General features: G+C 53.0%; 1 protein-coding gene across 1 annotated transcript; it reads left to right on the forward strand.

The window, feature by feature from the left end:
• The first annotated feature begins 349 nt into the window (after positions 1 to 349).
• On the forward strand, positions 350 to 10,179 carry PPIF (peptidylprolyl isomerase F). The gene is made up of 7 exons (XM_003813022.6): positions 350 to 561; positions 1,918 to 2,592; positions 3,923 to 3,953; positions 4,512 to 4,600; positions 6,335 to 6,431; positions 7,165 to 7,240; positions 8,551 to 10,179. The coding sequence occupies exons 2-7, from the start codon at positions 2,398 to 2,400 to the stop codon at positions 8,684 to 8,686; spliced, it is 624 nt and encodes a 207-aa protein (XP_003813070.2). The 5' UTR covers positions 350 to 561; positions 1,918 to 2,397; the 3' UTR covers positions 8,687 to 10,179.
• Positions 10,180 to 14,378: the final 4,199 nt, after the last annotated feature.

Raw genomic sequence — 14,378 nt, forward strand, 5'->3', positions numbered from 1 at the left:
TCCCAGTCCAGAGTCCTCAGCATGGAGTCTTTGCACTATTCATGGCTCCCCAGTGCTATCCAACAATGTCAGACCTCAGCCAGGCCTTCAGAGCCCTCTGTGATTGGGTCCCCACAGGCCTTTCAGCTCATGCTCACTATTAAAACCATCTCCCTAGTCCCTGAGCTCCATAGCCCCCTGGCCAACTCCACCGTTTCTATCTTACTGTGTTGTCTGCCCAGGCTTATCTCTCTTGCCTCCCCACCCTGTCCCAAGGACCAGCTTCGTGGTGAGAGTGAGAAGGGTTTGACATGCAATAACCCTGATTGTGAAGTCAGACAGACTGGTCCCAGTTCCAACAGCCTGCCCTTGGGCAATTCACTCCCCAGCCCCTGGGGCCTGGCTTCCCCATCTGCAAAACAGAGCTGTCTCTCAGGCAGAGTTCACAGCTGGGAAAGGGTTCTGAGAACTGAAGTGGTCAAGTGAATGAAGGCAGCACTCCCCTGGGGTGGGGATGCTCATGCTTCATCAGGATGGGGCATAAACTGAGTCCCCCCAGGAGCAGGCTTGAGAAACAACAGGGTACGCTGAGCTACCTGCTGTGGCTGAAGGTCCTGTGAGCTTAGGGCCTGGAACTGGCCGCAGGGAAGCCTGGGGCCTTAAGGAAGCTTCATGACAAGGCACATGGCGTGATTCCTCCACTCTCAAATCCACAGGATGCACCGGTAGAGGAAGGTCTGGGACATGTGCTGAGGGCTCAAGTGGGCTCCCCACTCAGGCCTGCTCACCTCAGGGCACAATCATAAGAAAGGAGGGGCTGCTCCCCAGGGCAGAGTGAGGCCCCATTCTGGGCTGGGACCTGGAATGCATCCCACCTGGGCTTCACTAGGTGCCTAGGCCCCTCCTAGGCCAGGAATCGGAGAAGGGGGCTATGAACTTCCAGAAGCCAAGCTAGCCAAACTTCCAGAGGCCAAGCTAGCATTCTCATGAAGCTAGGGCACTGCTCTGACCTCATGAATTTGCTTGGCTGGCATTTTGCTGCCTGACCTGTTCCCATGAGCCCATTCAGGATCTGGGGCAGGTCAGTCCAGAGCTGGTCCCTACTCCTGCCCACCTGCCTCCAAGGCTCAGCCCCACCCCTTTCTCTGACCCCTCAGGCCTCTAACTGAGACCGCAGCTCTCTGAATCCCAAACTGTGAGAAAGACAGTCCAGACTCTGTCCATCACACATGCCCACAGGCACAGTACTTAGTTGACAAATCCATGTCTCTCTCGTTCATTTTATCCTAAGAACAGACACGAGAAAAAAGCAGGATGAGGAGCATGATCACACCCTTACCCTCCAGATGGGAAACTGAGGCCCAGAGAGGCCTGGAGCACTGGTGCAAGCTGGCAGCAGTACTCCAGGGCTCCCTAGCCCTAGCCAGTGCCTTCCTGTGTCCAGGCCTCAGCTTCCCCTGGGGACAGTACAAGTGTTGGGCCAGATGCTCTCTCAGGTCCCTGCCTGGCATCCATTTATTGCAGACCTCCCACCACCTTGCAGTGAGGGTGGCTCTGGCTGCTGGGAAGCCCACTTTCAGCACGCGGCGTTTAAATGCTCCTGCTGTGGGTCTCCCCACTGAGTCCCCTCCCAGGGTGCATGCTGATGGGAGGGGGCAGCTGGCAGTCTGCCCGGGGGCTGTCAGTGTGGGTCCTAGGAGGAGGGATCAGACCCAGTCCTGGGGAGGGCTGGGGGCCTGAAAGGAGCATGATGAGCCCAGGCTGCGTTTTCAGTCTTGCTAGAAGCAGGTCTGGTCCCTAGAAACAACTAGAGACAGGCCCAGGCCGGGACAAGCAGGCTAGGGGGCATCATGGGAGGTGTCTCAGCTTATCTCCTCCCTCTTGCGCCTCTAGCTCACTAATCCCGCCTCTCATCTCACCTTTCTCTAACCCTCTCAGACTGCAGGACCTAGGACAGCAGGGAAGCTTATTTGGCCTGAGCCTTACCTGCAAAGGGCTCAAAGGTAGACTTTTGCTATTATATTCAAATTGCAACGTATAGATGCTCATATTTTGGAATTAATTACGTTTTAGCAGTTTTTCTTTTTTTAAAAAAATCTGCTGGTACCTTAATAAACATGGAACCAGCAACCTTTTGCCGGGTGTCTGTCCTCCGGGTCTCTGGGCCTGGAGGCGGGAGTGTTTCAAAGCACTTCACGCTCCGCGGCCCCACCGGCTGGCTGCGCTGCCCGCTGCGGCCGGCAGGGGTCGTCCACGGACAGGCCTGGAGGAGGCGGGACGGGGGCAGGGCCGGGAACCTGGGCAGGCCAATAAAGGCTGCGGCGCGCGGCTGCGCGGGACTCGGCCTTCTGGGCGCGCGCGACGTCAGTTTGAGTTCTGTGTTCTCCCTGCCCGTGTCCCGCCCGACTCGCGCCCGCGATGCTGGCGCTGCGCTGCGGTTCCCGCTGGCTCGGCCTGCTCTCCGTCCCGCGCTCCGTGCCGCTGCGCCTCCCCGCGGCCCGCGCCTGCAGCAAGGGCGCCGGCGACCCGTCCTCTTCCTCCTCCTCCGGGAACCCGCTCGTGTACCTGGACGTGGACGCCAACGGGAAGCCGCTCGGCCGCGTGGTGCTGGAGGTGAGACCGCTCGCAGGGCCGGCCTGGGCGCGGGACACGGGCCCGGGGAGAGCCCTGGGCCCCGGGCGGCGCGGTGCCGGGCGCGCTGGGTGACCTTGGGCCTCCTCATGCCGGGCTCTGGGCCTCAGTTTCCCCATTTCTGAGAAGGGGCGTCAGAATGATTTCTTCCGGCCTCCCTCGGAGCACTGGAGCGGGGGAGACGGGAGGGAGGGCACGTGTGGAGGAGAAAGCTCAAGGTCAGATCGCAGAGGGAGGGCTCAGCACCTCTGGGCCGGCCCGGGCACGAGGGAGGGGCTCCAGGAGCCTTCTGGGGCTGAGCCTAGATCCGGAGCTCCGAGGTGGGTGTCGGGGGTCTTGGGGTGAGCGTCGTGGCCCAGCGGGTGCTCACGTGGCGGCCCTTGCACAACACAGAGCGCTTCCTGGCTCCGGCCCCGCCCCTGCGGTCGGGCTCACACTGGGGGTGCTGGGAAATGGAGCGAGAGGTGGTTTCCAGCCGTAGTGCGGGCCCAGTAGGCCTCAGGCCCCGGCCACCTGGTGGACCCCAGAATGCCCCTCCTGCGAGTCGGGACACACTCAGAGACAGTGTGCCCGGCGCCTCAACCCCTGCCACTGTCCTTGGGGGCCACACTGAGCACCTCCCCTAACTCTTTTTTTGGGTCTTTTCTAAAGCAAAGTAAGAAACAGTCACCAGGGTAGCTTTAGAGGGAAAGCCCTAGTGGAGCCTTCAGGTCGGCCACACATTGACAGCAGGGGTCTGTTTGTGTTGACTGGCCCGTTTCCCAGGGAGCCCTTGGTATTTCTTCTTCATTCTCAGTTTCTTCTGGAAAATAGGGACACCCTTCCTGCTTCCATTTGGTTCAAGGGTGGGTCTTGCAGCTTCGAGGGTAGAGGCTGGCTGGGATGGGGCTTCAGCCTTCCCTCCCCACACCCTCATGCCTCTCCCTGGGCCTCAGTTTCCCAACCCCGAATCGAGGAGCTGGCCTGGCTTCTACCTTAGACACACTCTCTTGTCCCTGAATTTCTGATGCTTTGGGCCCAGCTGTGGGAGCACTGCCAGCTGTGTCCACAGAAGTAGGCCAAGATAGCATTGTCATCTCTTCTGACAGATTAGGAAACCAAGGCCACCTCCTCCAGCCTTGGGTTCAGGAAACGGCTCCCAGAAATGATAGAGCTGCCTCCCATGGGGGTTGGCAATAATGGGAATGGAATGTCCACGTGCTTCTTCCTCAGCCTCCTTGGCCACTGTGGGGGTGGGTGGGTGCTGAGAGACACCCACCTTCACCTGCCTCTCCAATGACCATCCTCTTTTGTCCTTCTTCTCCCCCAACAGTTGAAGGCAGATGTCGTCCCAAAGACAGCTGGTAAGACAGGGCCTGGGGCCTTCTGAGATGGGTCTAGAGGGAAGGGGGCCAGGCAGGGCAAGGTGGGTGGCGTGATGAGAAGAGTCGGGGCTCAGAGACCCCTGACAGATGGGAGCTCCATGTGTGGCTCAGCCACTGGGTGCCCTGGGGCAGCCCTGCCGTCCCTCTCTGGGCCTCAACGTTGGCTCTGCCCTCCTCTCTCATAGTAGCTGGGAGCCTCAGAGCCAGTGGAAGGCACATGTAAATTTCCCGGAGACTTCCCCACTCCTGGTGCCCAATGAGGCAGGGTGATGGGCACACAGCCCTTGAGTCCGTGCCCTGCTGGCCAGCACAGCCATGAGCCTGTACTCTTGTCACAGTGCTCAGGTACTGAGGACAGGGAAGGGGAGTGACTTGTCCAGTTACATAGCGAGTTGGGCAGAGCAGACCCAAGAGGTGGGCCAGAGTCTTTATCCCCCTGTTCACTGCTGGGGATGTAGCAGGGATTTTGGCTGGAACGGGTATGACCCTGGAATTGGGGCCTGGCCCTGTTGACCTGTGTTTCTCTTCGACCCTCAGAGAACTTCAGAGCCCTGTGCACTGGTGAGAAGGGCTTCGGCTACAAAGGCTCCACCTTCCACAGGGTGATCCCTTCCTTCATGTGCCAGGTAATGTAGTTTCCTCTTCTGTAAGGGGGGATGAGAGCAGGAGCTGCCTTGTGGGTGTGTGAAGATGCCTGGTATGAGGAAGGTGCTGAGCAGAGCAGCTGCAGTTGCTCTGTCAGCCAGGCTGCCCTCCCTGCATTAGCCCTGTATCCAGGCTTCACTGCACATGGAAGCCCAGCCCCAACCCGCTGCCACTCCAGGCCAGTGGCAGGACCTGCCCGGGGGACTGGGAGGTGGAGTCTATCAAGAGAGAGCTGGGTTGGGAGATGGATGTGCTGGGGGTGGCCTTGAAGACTTTGAAGAGCCAGCATATTCCAGTGGTCTCTGACTTTGTCCCCTGTGTGCCCCTGAGCACTGGTGTGGGAGATAAGAGAGGGAGAGAGAGAAGTGGAGGAGGCGGAGGAGGAAGACAGGTCCAGGGCAGGAACATACACGCCAGGACTTGGGGCTTCCCTTCCCAGAGAAAGGCGTTATTCTCGGTGAAATGAATGTTTTTCGGTCATGTGTCATGCTTAGTTTTCACAAGCATTGGTATTGCTGTGTCAGAGGTTTGGGGGTAGGTGTTGTAGCAGGAGCTTCCTGTGGGTCAGGACCCAGGTGGTGTTGGGGCTGGTCTTCTATTAGCACAGACCTTCAAGATCAGGGATTGGGTGTCCTGGGCAGGCAGAGCGTGGAGGCAGGGGCATGGCTGTCATGACCTCTTTGAAGACCTTTCTGCCTGGAATTCTCTCCCCATTCCCTCCACCCTGACCCAGTGGCCGTCATCGTACCGTGGTAAGTGGCAGCAGGTTGGGACTGGACGTCTATGTGCGGCGAAGCCTGGATACGGGGTGAACACAGGGACGGCAGGCCTGGCCCAGCCCTAAGGCTGATGGTAAAGTAGGAGCTGAGGTGGAAGTCCTGAGCCAGGCTGGAAACTCCAGCGCGGGAGGGCTCCCTGGCACAAGGCGGTGGCACCGGGAGTCCAGACCAGAGTCCTGAGTCATCCGTTGGGAGGGATATCAATTAGGGAGCACCTAATTGACACCTGTGGACGCTTCAGCTGGGCTGGTCAGTTCCCCTCTCTTACCCACGGATCCCATCTCAGGAAAACAGCAGCCAGCCATGGCCTGGGCTGGGCAGCGCTAGGCATAGGGGCTGCTACCAGGCTCTTCTGGCCATGGGTGCCCCATGCAGGTTTGGCCACGGCTGCCTGGGCCTTAGCTGAGGCCTGAGGAAAGATGTCAGCCTTGGGCAGACTCTGTCCTGGGTCTGCAAGGGTTGGGAAAGCTGCTGGGCTGGGTAAGGGGCAGTGCGCGGACAGCGAGGGGACTCGGCCTGGGGAGCTGGTCTGGACCAGCTGCTGGTACTCCCACAGACTAGACTCGGGAACTGGGGGGCCTCTGGCCTCTTCCTTGTTGCCCTCCAGGAGGAGTGGGTTAAATTCTGGGTCACTAAGTATCATCTCAGAATGGCCTTTAGGTCTTTTGAAGATTACTTAAAAATTTGCTCAGACAAAAAGTAAGTCATTTGGAAACAAAGGTAGTTACTGTGACAAAAGATATTTAAGTTTTGTCTTTTTTTTTTTTTGCTTATTATTCTTATTATTAGCTCTTATTTTATTGGATGTTTATTGACCCCTTTACCTGAGGGGCGCCAACTGGGTGGGCTTGGGTGGGCTGAGGCTGCTGCCAGCGCCAGGGCCGTGGCCCCTGCCTGCTCCATGGTAGCCACTCAGAAGGTGCTTTGTGCTCACAGGCGGGCGACTTCACCAACCACAACGGCACAGGCGGGAAGTCCATCTACGGAAGCCGCTTTCCTGACGAGAACTTTACACTGAAGCACGTGGGGCCAGGTGAGTGGGGGCCTCCTCTAGGGTGAGTGTCCCCACAGCTCTGACCTGGCCTGGAAGCCCCAGCAGGCCCTGAGAGGCCACATGCAGTCACCGTCCAGTATCTGATTAGTCTCCTTCCTCCCTGCGACACTGTAGGCTGTCTCAGCATTTCTGGCTTGTTGAGTTTCCCTAGAGTTTTCTCATCTCTCAGTTTAAAAAGCAGGGTTTCCTTTGGGAACTTTGTGGAAGAACCTTTAAGCAGAATGGAGGCCCTGGCCACCTCCCTGTTTGTCCTCTGAGTTTCGGGTTGGAAATTCTAGGACACTTAGAATTGTTGCAGAATGGTCCTTAGGTCCTTTGAGGATTATTTAAAATCTTGCTTAGATAAAAAGCAAATGGTTTGGAAGCCAGAGTGGTTATTGTGGCAGCATCGTGTCACCTATAAGACCCAAGGTAGAATGTGGAGAAGTCTGGAGGTCAGGGCCTGGGGTCCTGCCCCAGGTCCCGCCCCAGCTCTACCACTGAGAGCTTCCACAAGGCCCTGTCCTCTCAGGCCACCCCACTGAGAACTAGCAGGCAGCAAAGGCAGGCACACCCTGGGGGGCTGGTATTGGGCCCTGGTTCTCCTCTTCTGGGTCCCAGGATCTGCAGACTCGAATGTCCCTGGTGTGGTTTGCACCGTCTGCCCTTTCAAATGCCCTCCCAGGCAGGTGCCTCCAGGGGCAGCGTGGCTCAGCCCTGCTGGTTTTTGCAGGTGTCCTGTCCATGGCTAATGCTGGTCCTAACACCAACGGCTCCCAGTTCTTCATCTGCACCATAAAGACAGACTGGTGAGTTCCCTGCCCCAGGCCCTCTGGGAATGCGGGCAGCCTTGCAGCTGGAGGAGGATTCGTGCACTTTTAGGGGCAGGCAGTTTACAGCCAGGCCTTCTGCTCTGGGACAGTGGCCCTCTCCCAGGCTGTGTGTTTGTATGAGAAACAGAAAGTTAGTGGAAGGATCAAGGGAGAATGGGGGTTGTTCCTGCAACTCTGTCATGGTTCGGGTTCCCATTGTTGCTGTCACCTGGAATTTTCTGAGTGTGTTCTGCTCACACGCACACATGAAAGGGTTTCTCTACCAGATACATTTGGGAAATGTTGCAAAACATTATGAGGCCTCAGGAGGGACTGAGTAGAAGCCCACTTGTGTGGTTTTAACCTGGAGTTTCCCAGGCTTGTCTTGACCATGGGCTGAGCCTTGGCAATGCTGCAGCAGACATTTGGATATCAGCAAATTTCCAAATGAAGCCTCTGTATTATCATAAACCTGCAGATAGCCACAGGCCTGTAAGGGCCCTGTTTTCAATGCCCATGGATTTTAGGGATGTCTCTTTCTTGGTACATTTTCCTCTAAGGGATAAATTTCTCTGGCCAGAGTCCCAAATGTCCTAGCCCTGGGGCACCTGGGGATGAACTGGCTGGGAGCTGACTTGGTAAAGCCCATTTCCGAGGATTTTAGGGAGACCTAGGTGGGGCAGACACTAGAAGTGTCCAGCCTCCAAGCCCAAGAGATGTGGCCGGCAGGGCTGGGCAGGTCCTTGCTGGCTCAGCCTGCTCTTTGCTCCTTCATGGGACCCCAGTGGATCCTGCAGTTCTGCTCTTGGCTGGAACTACGCCAGCTTCGCTGGAGCTGGACTGAGCCGCCTTTTACATTATTGGACTCTCGGGTTGAGAGCTGCCCAGGACTTCTGCAGTTTCACCACCCTTGTTCCTTTGACTATTGACTCATCATTCATGACCGTTAACGTGGTTCCATTTGTATGGACTTCTTCTTTCTTCAGAGCATTTCAGTATCCTGTTACCTCCCCGTGCGGAACAAAGAATACTCCACTTTTGATAGATGGGGTTACCAGGATTCAGGCTACATGGCCTGAGGCAAGGTCACAACATGAGTGACAGAATGTGTCCTGGAAGCCAGGCATCCTCTGGGGTGTATTTGGGGCGCTCAACAAGGCTTGATCGAGCTTTGGGGGTAGATCTAGCTATTCCATGGGGATTCTTTTCAGAATTGCTGTTTTCGGTAACTAATTCCATGACCAGGTCCATGGCATTGGATGACATTGCGCTACACTGTTGCTCACCCGGGTCACCCGTCCTCACAGGTTGGATGGCAAGCATGTTGTGTTCGGTCACGTCAAAGAGGGCATGGACGTCGTGAAGAAAATAGAATCTTTCGGCTCTAAGAGTGGGAGGACATCCAAGAAGATTGTCATCACAGACTGTGGCCAGTTGAGCTAATCTGTGGCCAGGGTGCTGGCACGGTGGCAGCTGCAAATGTCCATGCACCCAGGTGGCCGCGTTGGGCTGTCAGCCAAGGTGCCTGAAACGATACGTGTGCCCACTCCACCGTCACGGTGTGCCTGAGGAAGGCTGCTAGGGATGTTAGACCTCGGCCAGGACCCACCACATTGCTTCCTAATACCCACCCTTCCTCACGACCTCATTTCTGGGCATCTTTGTGGACGTGATGTCACCCACCCCTTGTCAAGCATTGCCTGTGATTGCCCAGCCCAGATTCATCTGTGCCTTGGACATGGTGATGGTGATGGGTTGCCATCCAAGTGAAGGTCTTTTCCTTGACCAAGGGGGACAGTCAGTTTTGCAAAAGGACTCTAATACCTGTTTAATATTGTCTTCCTAATTGGGATAATTTAATTAACAAGATTGACTAGAAGTGAAACTGCAACACTAACTTCCCCATGCTGTGGTGTGACCTGAGTTGGTGACACAGGCCACAGACCCCAGAGCTTGGCTTTTGAAACACAACTCAGGGCTTTTGTGAAGGTTCCCCCCGCTGAGATCTTTCCTCCTGGTTACTGTGAAGCCTGTTGGTTTGCTGCTGTCGTTTTTGAGGAGGGCCCATGGGGGTAGGAGCAGTTGAACCTGGGAACAAACCTCACTTGAGCTGTGCCTAGACAATGTGAATTCCTGTGTTGCTAACAGAAGTGGCCTGTAAGCTCCTGTGCTCCGGAGGGAAGCATTTCCTGGTAGGCTTTGATTTTTCTGTGTGTTAAAGAAATTCAATCTACTCATGATGTATTATGCATAAAACATTTCTGGAACATGGATTTGTGTTCACCTTAAATGTGAAAATAAATCCTATTTTCTATGGAAGACTGGTACCTGGTTTCTGGAATAGGGGTCTGTAACTTGGAGCTGATCTTTACTGAGCTCGCCGTGGCAGATGCCATGCTCAGGACGTTCATGTGGATGGTTTCATGTCATCGTGCTGGCAACTTGTCCTCCCTGCCTTAGAGATGAGGCTCAGACAAATGACCTTAGCACCCATAGCCTATGCCATGAGCACTGGCTCCACCCTGAATCCCAGCTCCTCCCCTTAGTGACCCCAAGTCTGTTTCCCTCAGCTGCATAAGGAGGCGATATAGTTTGAATATTTGTCCCCAGCCAAATCTCATGTTGAACTGTAATCCCCAGTGCTGGAGGTGGGGCCTGGTACGAGGTGTTTGGATCATGGGGACGGGTATTTCATGGCTTGGTGCTGTTTTCTTGATAGTGAATTATTGCAAGATATGGTCATTTAAAATTGTGTGGCACCTCCCCCTGCCCCCTTCTTGCTCCTGCTTTCACCATGTGACATGCCTGATCCCCCTTCACCTTTTGCCGTGGTCATAAGCTTCCTGAGGCCTCCCTGGAAGCTGAGCAGATGCCAGCACCATGCTTCTTGTACATCCTGCAGAACCATAAGCCAATTAAACCTCTTTAATAATAAATTACTCAGTCTCAAGTATTTTTTTATAGCAATACAAGAATCCTAACATGGGGTAACAATAAGGCCCACCTCGTAGGGTGGTGATCCACGTGAAGTGCATAATGCAGTGTCTGGCGCACCTTCCTAAGCACTCTGGAGTGACAAGGATGATGACCTTTCCCCTGTCAGGGTCTTAGGAAGGAGGAGGGATGCCAGAGCAAAGGAGCCTCCATCATCTGAGGTTAGGAGTGGACTTCCTAGGATAAGCCAGTTCCATTTGGAATTGACTTCTAGGTGTTTCCGAATTCACAGGGAAGGCAGGATTGGAGGTAAGAGCTTCCCTAGGTAGACAGGGCTGTGGCGTGGTCAGGCAGTTGAGTGGTCAGGCAGGCAGTTCTCAGAGGAAATTTGGGCTCTTTTGAGGGCATCTAACAGAATTATTTCTCACTGGGGTTCCCTGAGTGAGGTTATGTGTAGTCTTAGGTTAATGGAGTCACTCTGAGGTCATGGTGACTGGGGTCGGGTCATTTGGAGTCATGGAGAGTTCCCATGAAGTCAGTTTCAGTAGGACAAGTAGTCTTAAAACAATTATCAAGAGCGTTAAGGGTCCTCAAAGCAGACAAGGAAGACACAAGGAGCATGGGCCCCTGAACCCCATTTGCAGTCATAGATGCCCTCCATTTATATTGGGGTTCTGCAAGGGATTTCATTTGAAGAATAGGATCTTGAGCCAAATCATAATTAGTAATTTCTCATCCAGTCTAACACTTTACAGATGGGCAAACTGAGACCCCAAGAGGGATTATGATTGTCCCATGTGACCCCGTGAATCAACTGGCAAAACGGGCTAGAATCCAGGGTTTTTGGCAGTCTGCAGGGATTTCTGTTGGGGGCCTTCGAGAATGCACAGGTGCCTTGGGGGACATATTGCCAGAGGTTCTCAGGCCACACACTTTCAGAGCACAACTGATCTCTGAGGTCAAAGCCCACAGCTTCACTCCCTCTGGAGTTTCCTCTTTTGGGGCTTATGTTTAGTCATTGTGTTTACTTCTTGCTGAGGAGAGTGTGTGTGTGTGTGTGTGTGTGTGTGCGTGTATGTGTGTGTGTCTATGTGTGTGTATCTCCACCCAGAGAAGTCTAAGGTGAGGTGAGGGTGCACCAAACATGCAGGAATCTCCTAAAAACCGAGTTCCCTGAAAGCAGGGCCGTTCCCTGTGCTGCTCATTCCCTGAGCTCCCTGCACAAAGGCCTGAGCCTAGTCATATTTCTTGCATAAAGCAAGAACATAAGTAATATACAAATAAAATACTGGCTTGTTTCTGGCCAGTGAGCACTCAATACCTCATGCATAAATGAGGCAGTGAGTCTTACACATGCACTCATAGATGTAATCATAAGTGGTGCCACGTACACATGATTTTTTTAAAAAAATCTGAAACATCAATTTTATTTTCTGTGATGTGATAGCTTTTCAAAATGATGTCATTGAGGTATATTTACATACAAGAAAAGTCACTTCAAGTGTACACATCAATGACTTTTGACAAAAGCATATACTAGTAATATCTATCACCAAATTAAGATACAGAATGTTTCCATCTTTCCAGAAAGTTCTCTCTGTGCCCCTTCCCAGGCAGCCACTGGATCTTATCCCTGTAATTTTGCCTGTTCTAGAACTTTGTAGAAATGGTATCGAGCAGGGTTCACTTTTTCATGTCTGGCTTCTCCAGCGTGGCGTGTGTGAGAATGTGTGAGACTGTAATATGCTTCTGGGTTCTAAAGAATCTTGCTCCATGAAAAGGAATTTCTTAAAGGTTTCCTAGGTCTGGGAAGGCCTAAAGGCAATGCTTCTAGGAATCACAGAGTGCCAGTAAATCATGCAGATTTCTGGCCATACCTGAGACACCTTTTGAATATTTGCATCTAGGAATCTGAATTTTAAAATAATAATTCTGAGAGGTGAAGCCAGCTGGACTTCCCTTGGGGAACTTTCCTGTCTTACAAGAGGATTGTAAAATGCACCAATCAGCGCTCTGTAAAACGGACCAATCAGCAGGATTCTGAAAGTAGCCATTCGTGGGGAGGACTGAAAAAAGGGCACTCTGATAGGACAGAAATGGAACATGGGCGGGGACAAATAAGGGAATAAAAGTTGGCCATCCCAACCAGCAGCAGCAACCGGCTCGGGTCTCTTTCCGTGTTGTGGAAACTTTGTCCTTTCCCTCTTCACGATAAACCTTGCTACCACTCACTTGTGCCATCTTTAAGAGCTGTAACACTCACCGGGAAGGGCCGTGGCTCCATTCTTGAAGTCAACTTGAGACCATGAACCCTCCGGCAGGAAGCAATTCCGGAGACAATTCTGATAAAGCTTAAGAATTGAGTGTAGCCACAGTGAGTAAGAGTGAAAGGGAAGGTCATGGCTCAACACTAGAGTCATCATTTACTTCTGGAAACATTTTTTACTGGACTTTCTGGGACTCTAGTGTGACACTCTCCACTTTTAAAAGAAGCCTCACTTAAGGAGTCTGACAAGTCTCGGATGACTGGGTGGGGCACATCCTATTCCACTCAAGCTCTGTGGGGGCCAGTGGGCAGGGGTGCTCCTCGATAGCGCTGGTCAGAGTGGCCAGCCAGGCATGGTGGCTCATGCCTGTAATCCCAGCACTTTGGGAAGCAGAGGTGAACGGATTGCTTGAGCCCAGGGGTTTGAGACCAGCCTGGTCAACATAGTGAGATCTCATCTCTACCAAAAAAAAAAAAAAAAATTAAAACTTAGCTGGGCTTGGTGACATGTGCCTGTGGTCCCAGCTACTCAGGAGGCTGATGTAAGAGGCCAGGAGGTGGAGGCTACAGTGAGCCATGATCATGCCACGGGACTGCAGTCTGGGTGACAGAGCAACACGCTGTCTCAAAAAAAGAAAAGAAAAAGTGGCTCCCCCTGTCTTTGCCTATGCAGGAGCCTGTGAAGGAAGAAGCTCCTAGAGGGGTGGAGGCCCTAGCTCTTCTTTTGCCATCTAGGAGGAGGGACTGCCTTGGGTGGGCCTTGGATGGAGCGCATTTCTCAGTGAGTGGATTGCAGAGGCCAGAAGTCAGCTCTATGTCCAAGATTCTTCAGAATATGGCAGGTAGAGAAAGTCTTGGGTCCATTCTGCCTTCCAGATCACCCAGCCTGTAGAGGCTGTCCAGAATTATGCTGATAACATTATTGCTATTCTATCATATTGTGATCGTTAATTTTATGGGTCAATTTTTTTTTTTTTTTGAGATGAGGTCTCACTCTGTCACCCATGCCGGAGTGCAGTGGCACAATCATAGCTTGCTGTAACCTCAAACTCCTAGGCTCAAGCAATCCTCCCACCTCAGCACCCTGAGTAGCCGGGACTACAGGCACGTGCCACCATGCTTGGCTATTTATTTTTTAAAAAGATGCCGGTCTTGCTGTATTTCCCAGGCCAGTCTCAAACTCCTGGCTCCAAGTGGTCCTCCCACTTCAAATTCCCAAAATGTTGGGATTATAGGTGTGAGGCACCACACCCAGCCTTATGTGTCAACCTAACTGGGTCACAGAGTGCTTACACATTGGGTCAGACACTATTCTGGGTGTGTCTGTGAGGGTGTTTCTGTCTAAGATTAATATTTGCATAGCTAGACCGAGTAAAGCAGGTGGTTCTCCCTCGTGTGGGTGGACTTCGTCCAGTCAACTGAAGACCTGAATAGAACAAAAGGCTAAGAGGGAACGCCTCCTGCCTGACGGCCCTCAGCTGGAACATTGGTATTTTCTGCCTTTGGACTCAAACTGAAATGTTGGCTGTCTCAGGGTCTTGAGCCTGCCAGCCTTCAGACTGGAACCTACGTTGGCTCTTCTGGTTCTCAGGCCTTCAGACTCGGACTGGACCTACACCATTGGCTCTCCTGGGTCTCCAGCCCGCCAACTACAGGTGGTGGGTCTTCTCAGCCCCCATGATCACATGAGCCAATTCCTTATATGTTTGTATCATATATAATGTATATGGTATAAATATATACACACACGCACACACATATATATTCTACTGATTCTGTTTCTCTTACACATATTGTCTTTTTTCTATTTATAAAACCAAAATGCACATGTAAAAATTCAAGTGTTACATAATTATATAATATAGAGAATTAGCATTGCCTACAATCCTATTACAGTAATAGTTGGTATAGGTTTCTGCATTTGCTTAGCTGCAG

Source organism: Pan paniscus, chromosome 8, assembly GCF_029289425.2.
Source record: "Pan paniscus chromosome 8, NHGRI_mPanPan1-v2.0_pri, whole genome shotgun sequence".
NCBI classification, from domain to species: Eukaryota; Metazoa; Chordata; class Mammalia; order Primates; family Hominidae; genus Pan; species Pan paniscus.

Bases quoted from the DNA above. Each gene is read 5' to 3' on its own strand.
- PPIF (XM_003813022.6), top strand. From the start codon at position 2,398: ATGCTGGCGCTGCGCTGCGGTTCCCGCTGGCTCGGCCTGCTCTCCGTC. The intron at 3,954-4,511 runs GTAAGACAGGGC...TTCGACCCTCAG, and splicing joins TGTCGTCCCAAAGACAGCTG to AGAACTTCAGAGCCCTGTGC. The intron at 6,432-7,164 runs GTGAGTGGGGGC...TGGTTTTTGCAG, and splicing joins ACTGAAGCACGTGGGGCCAG to GTGTCCTGTCCATGGCTAAT.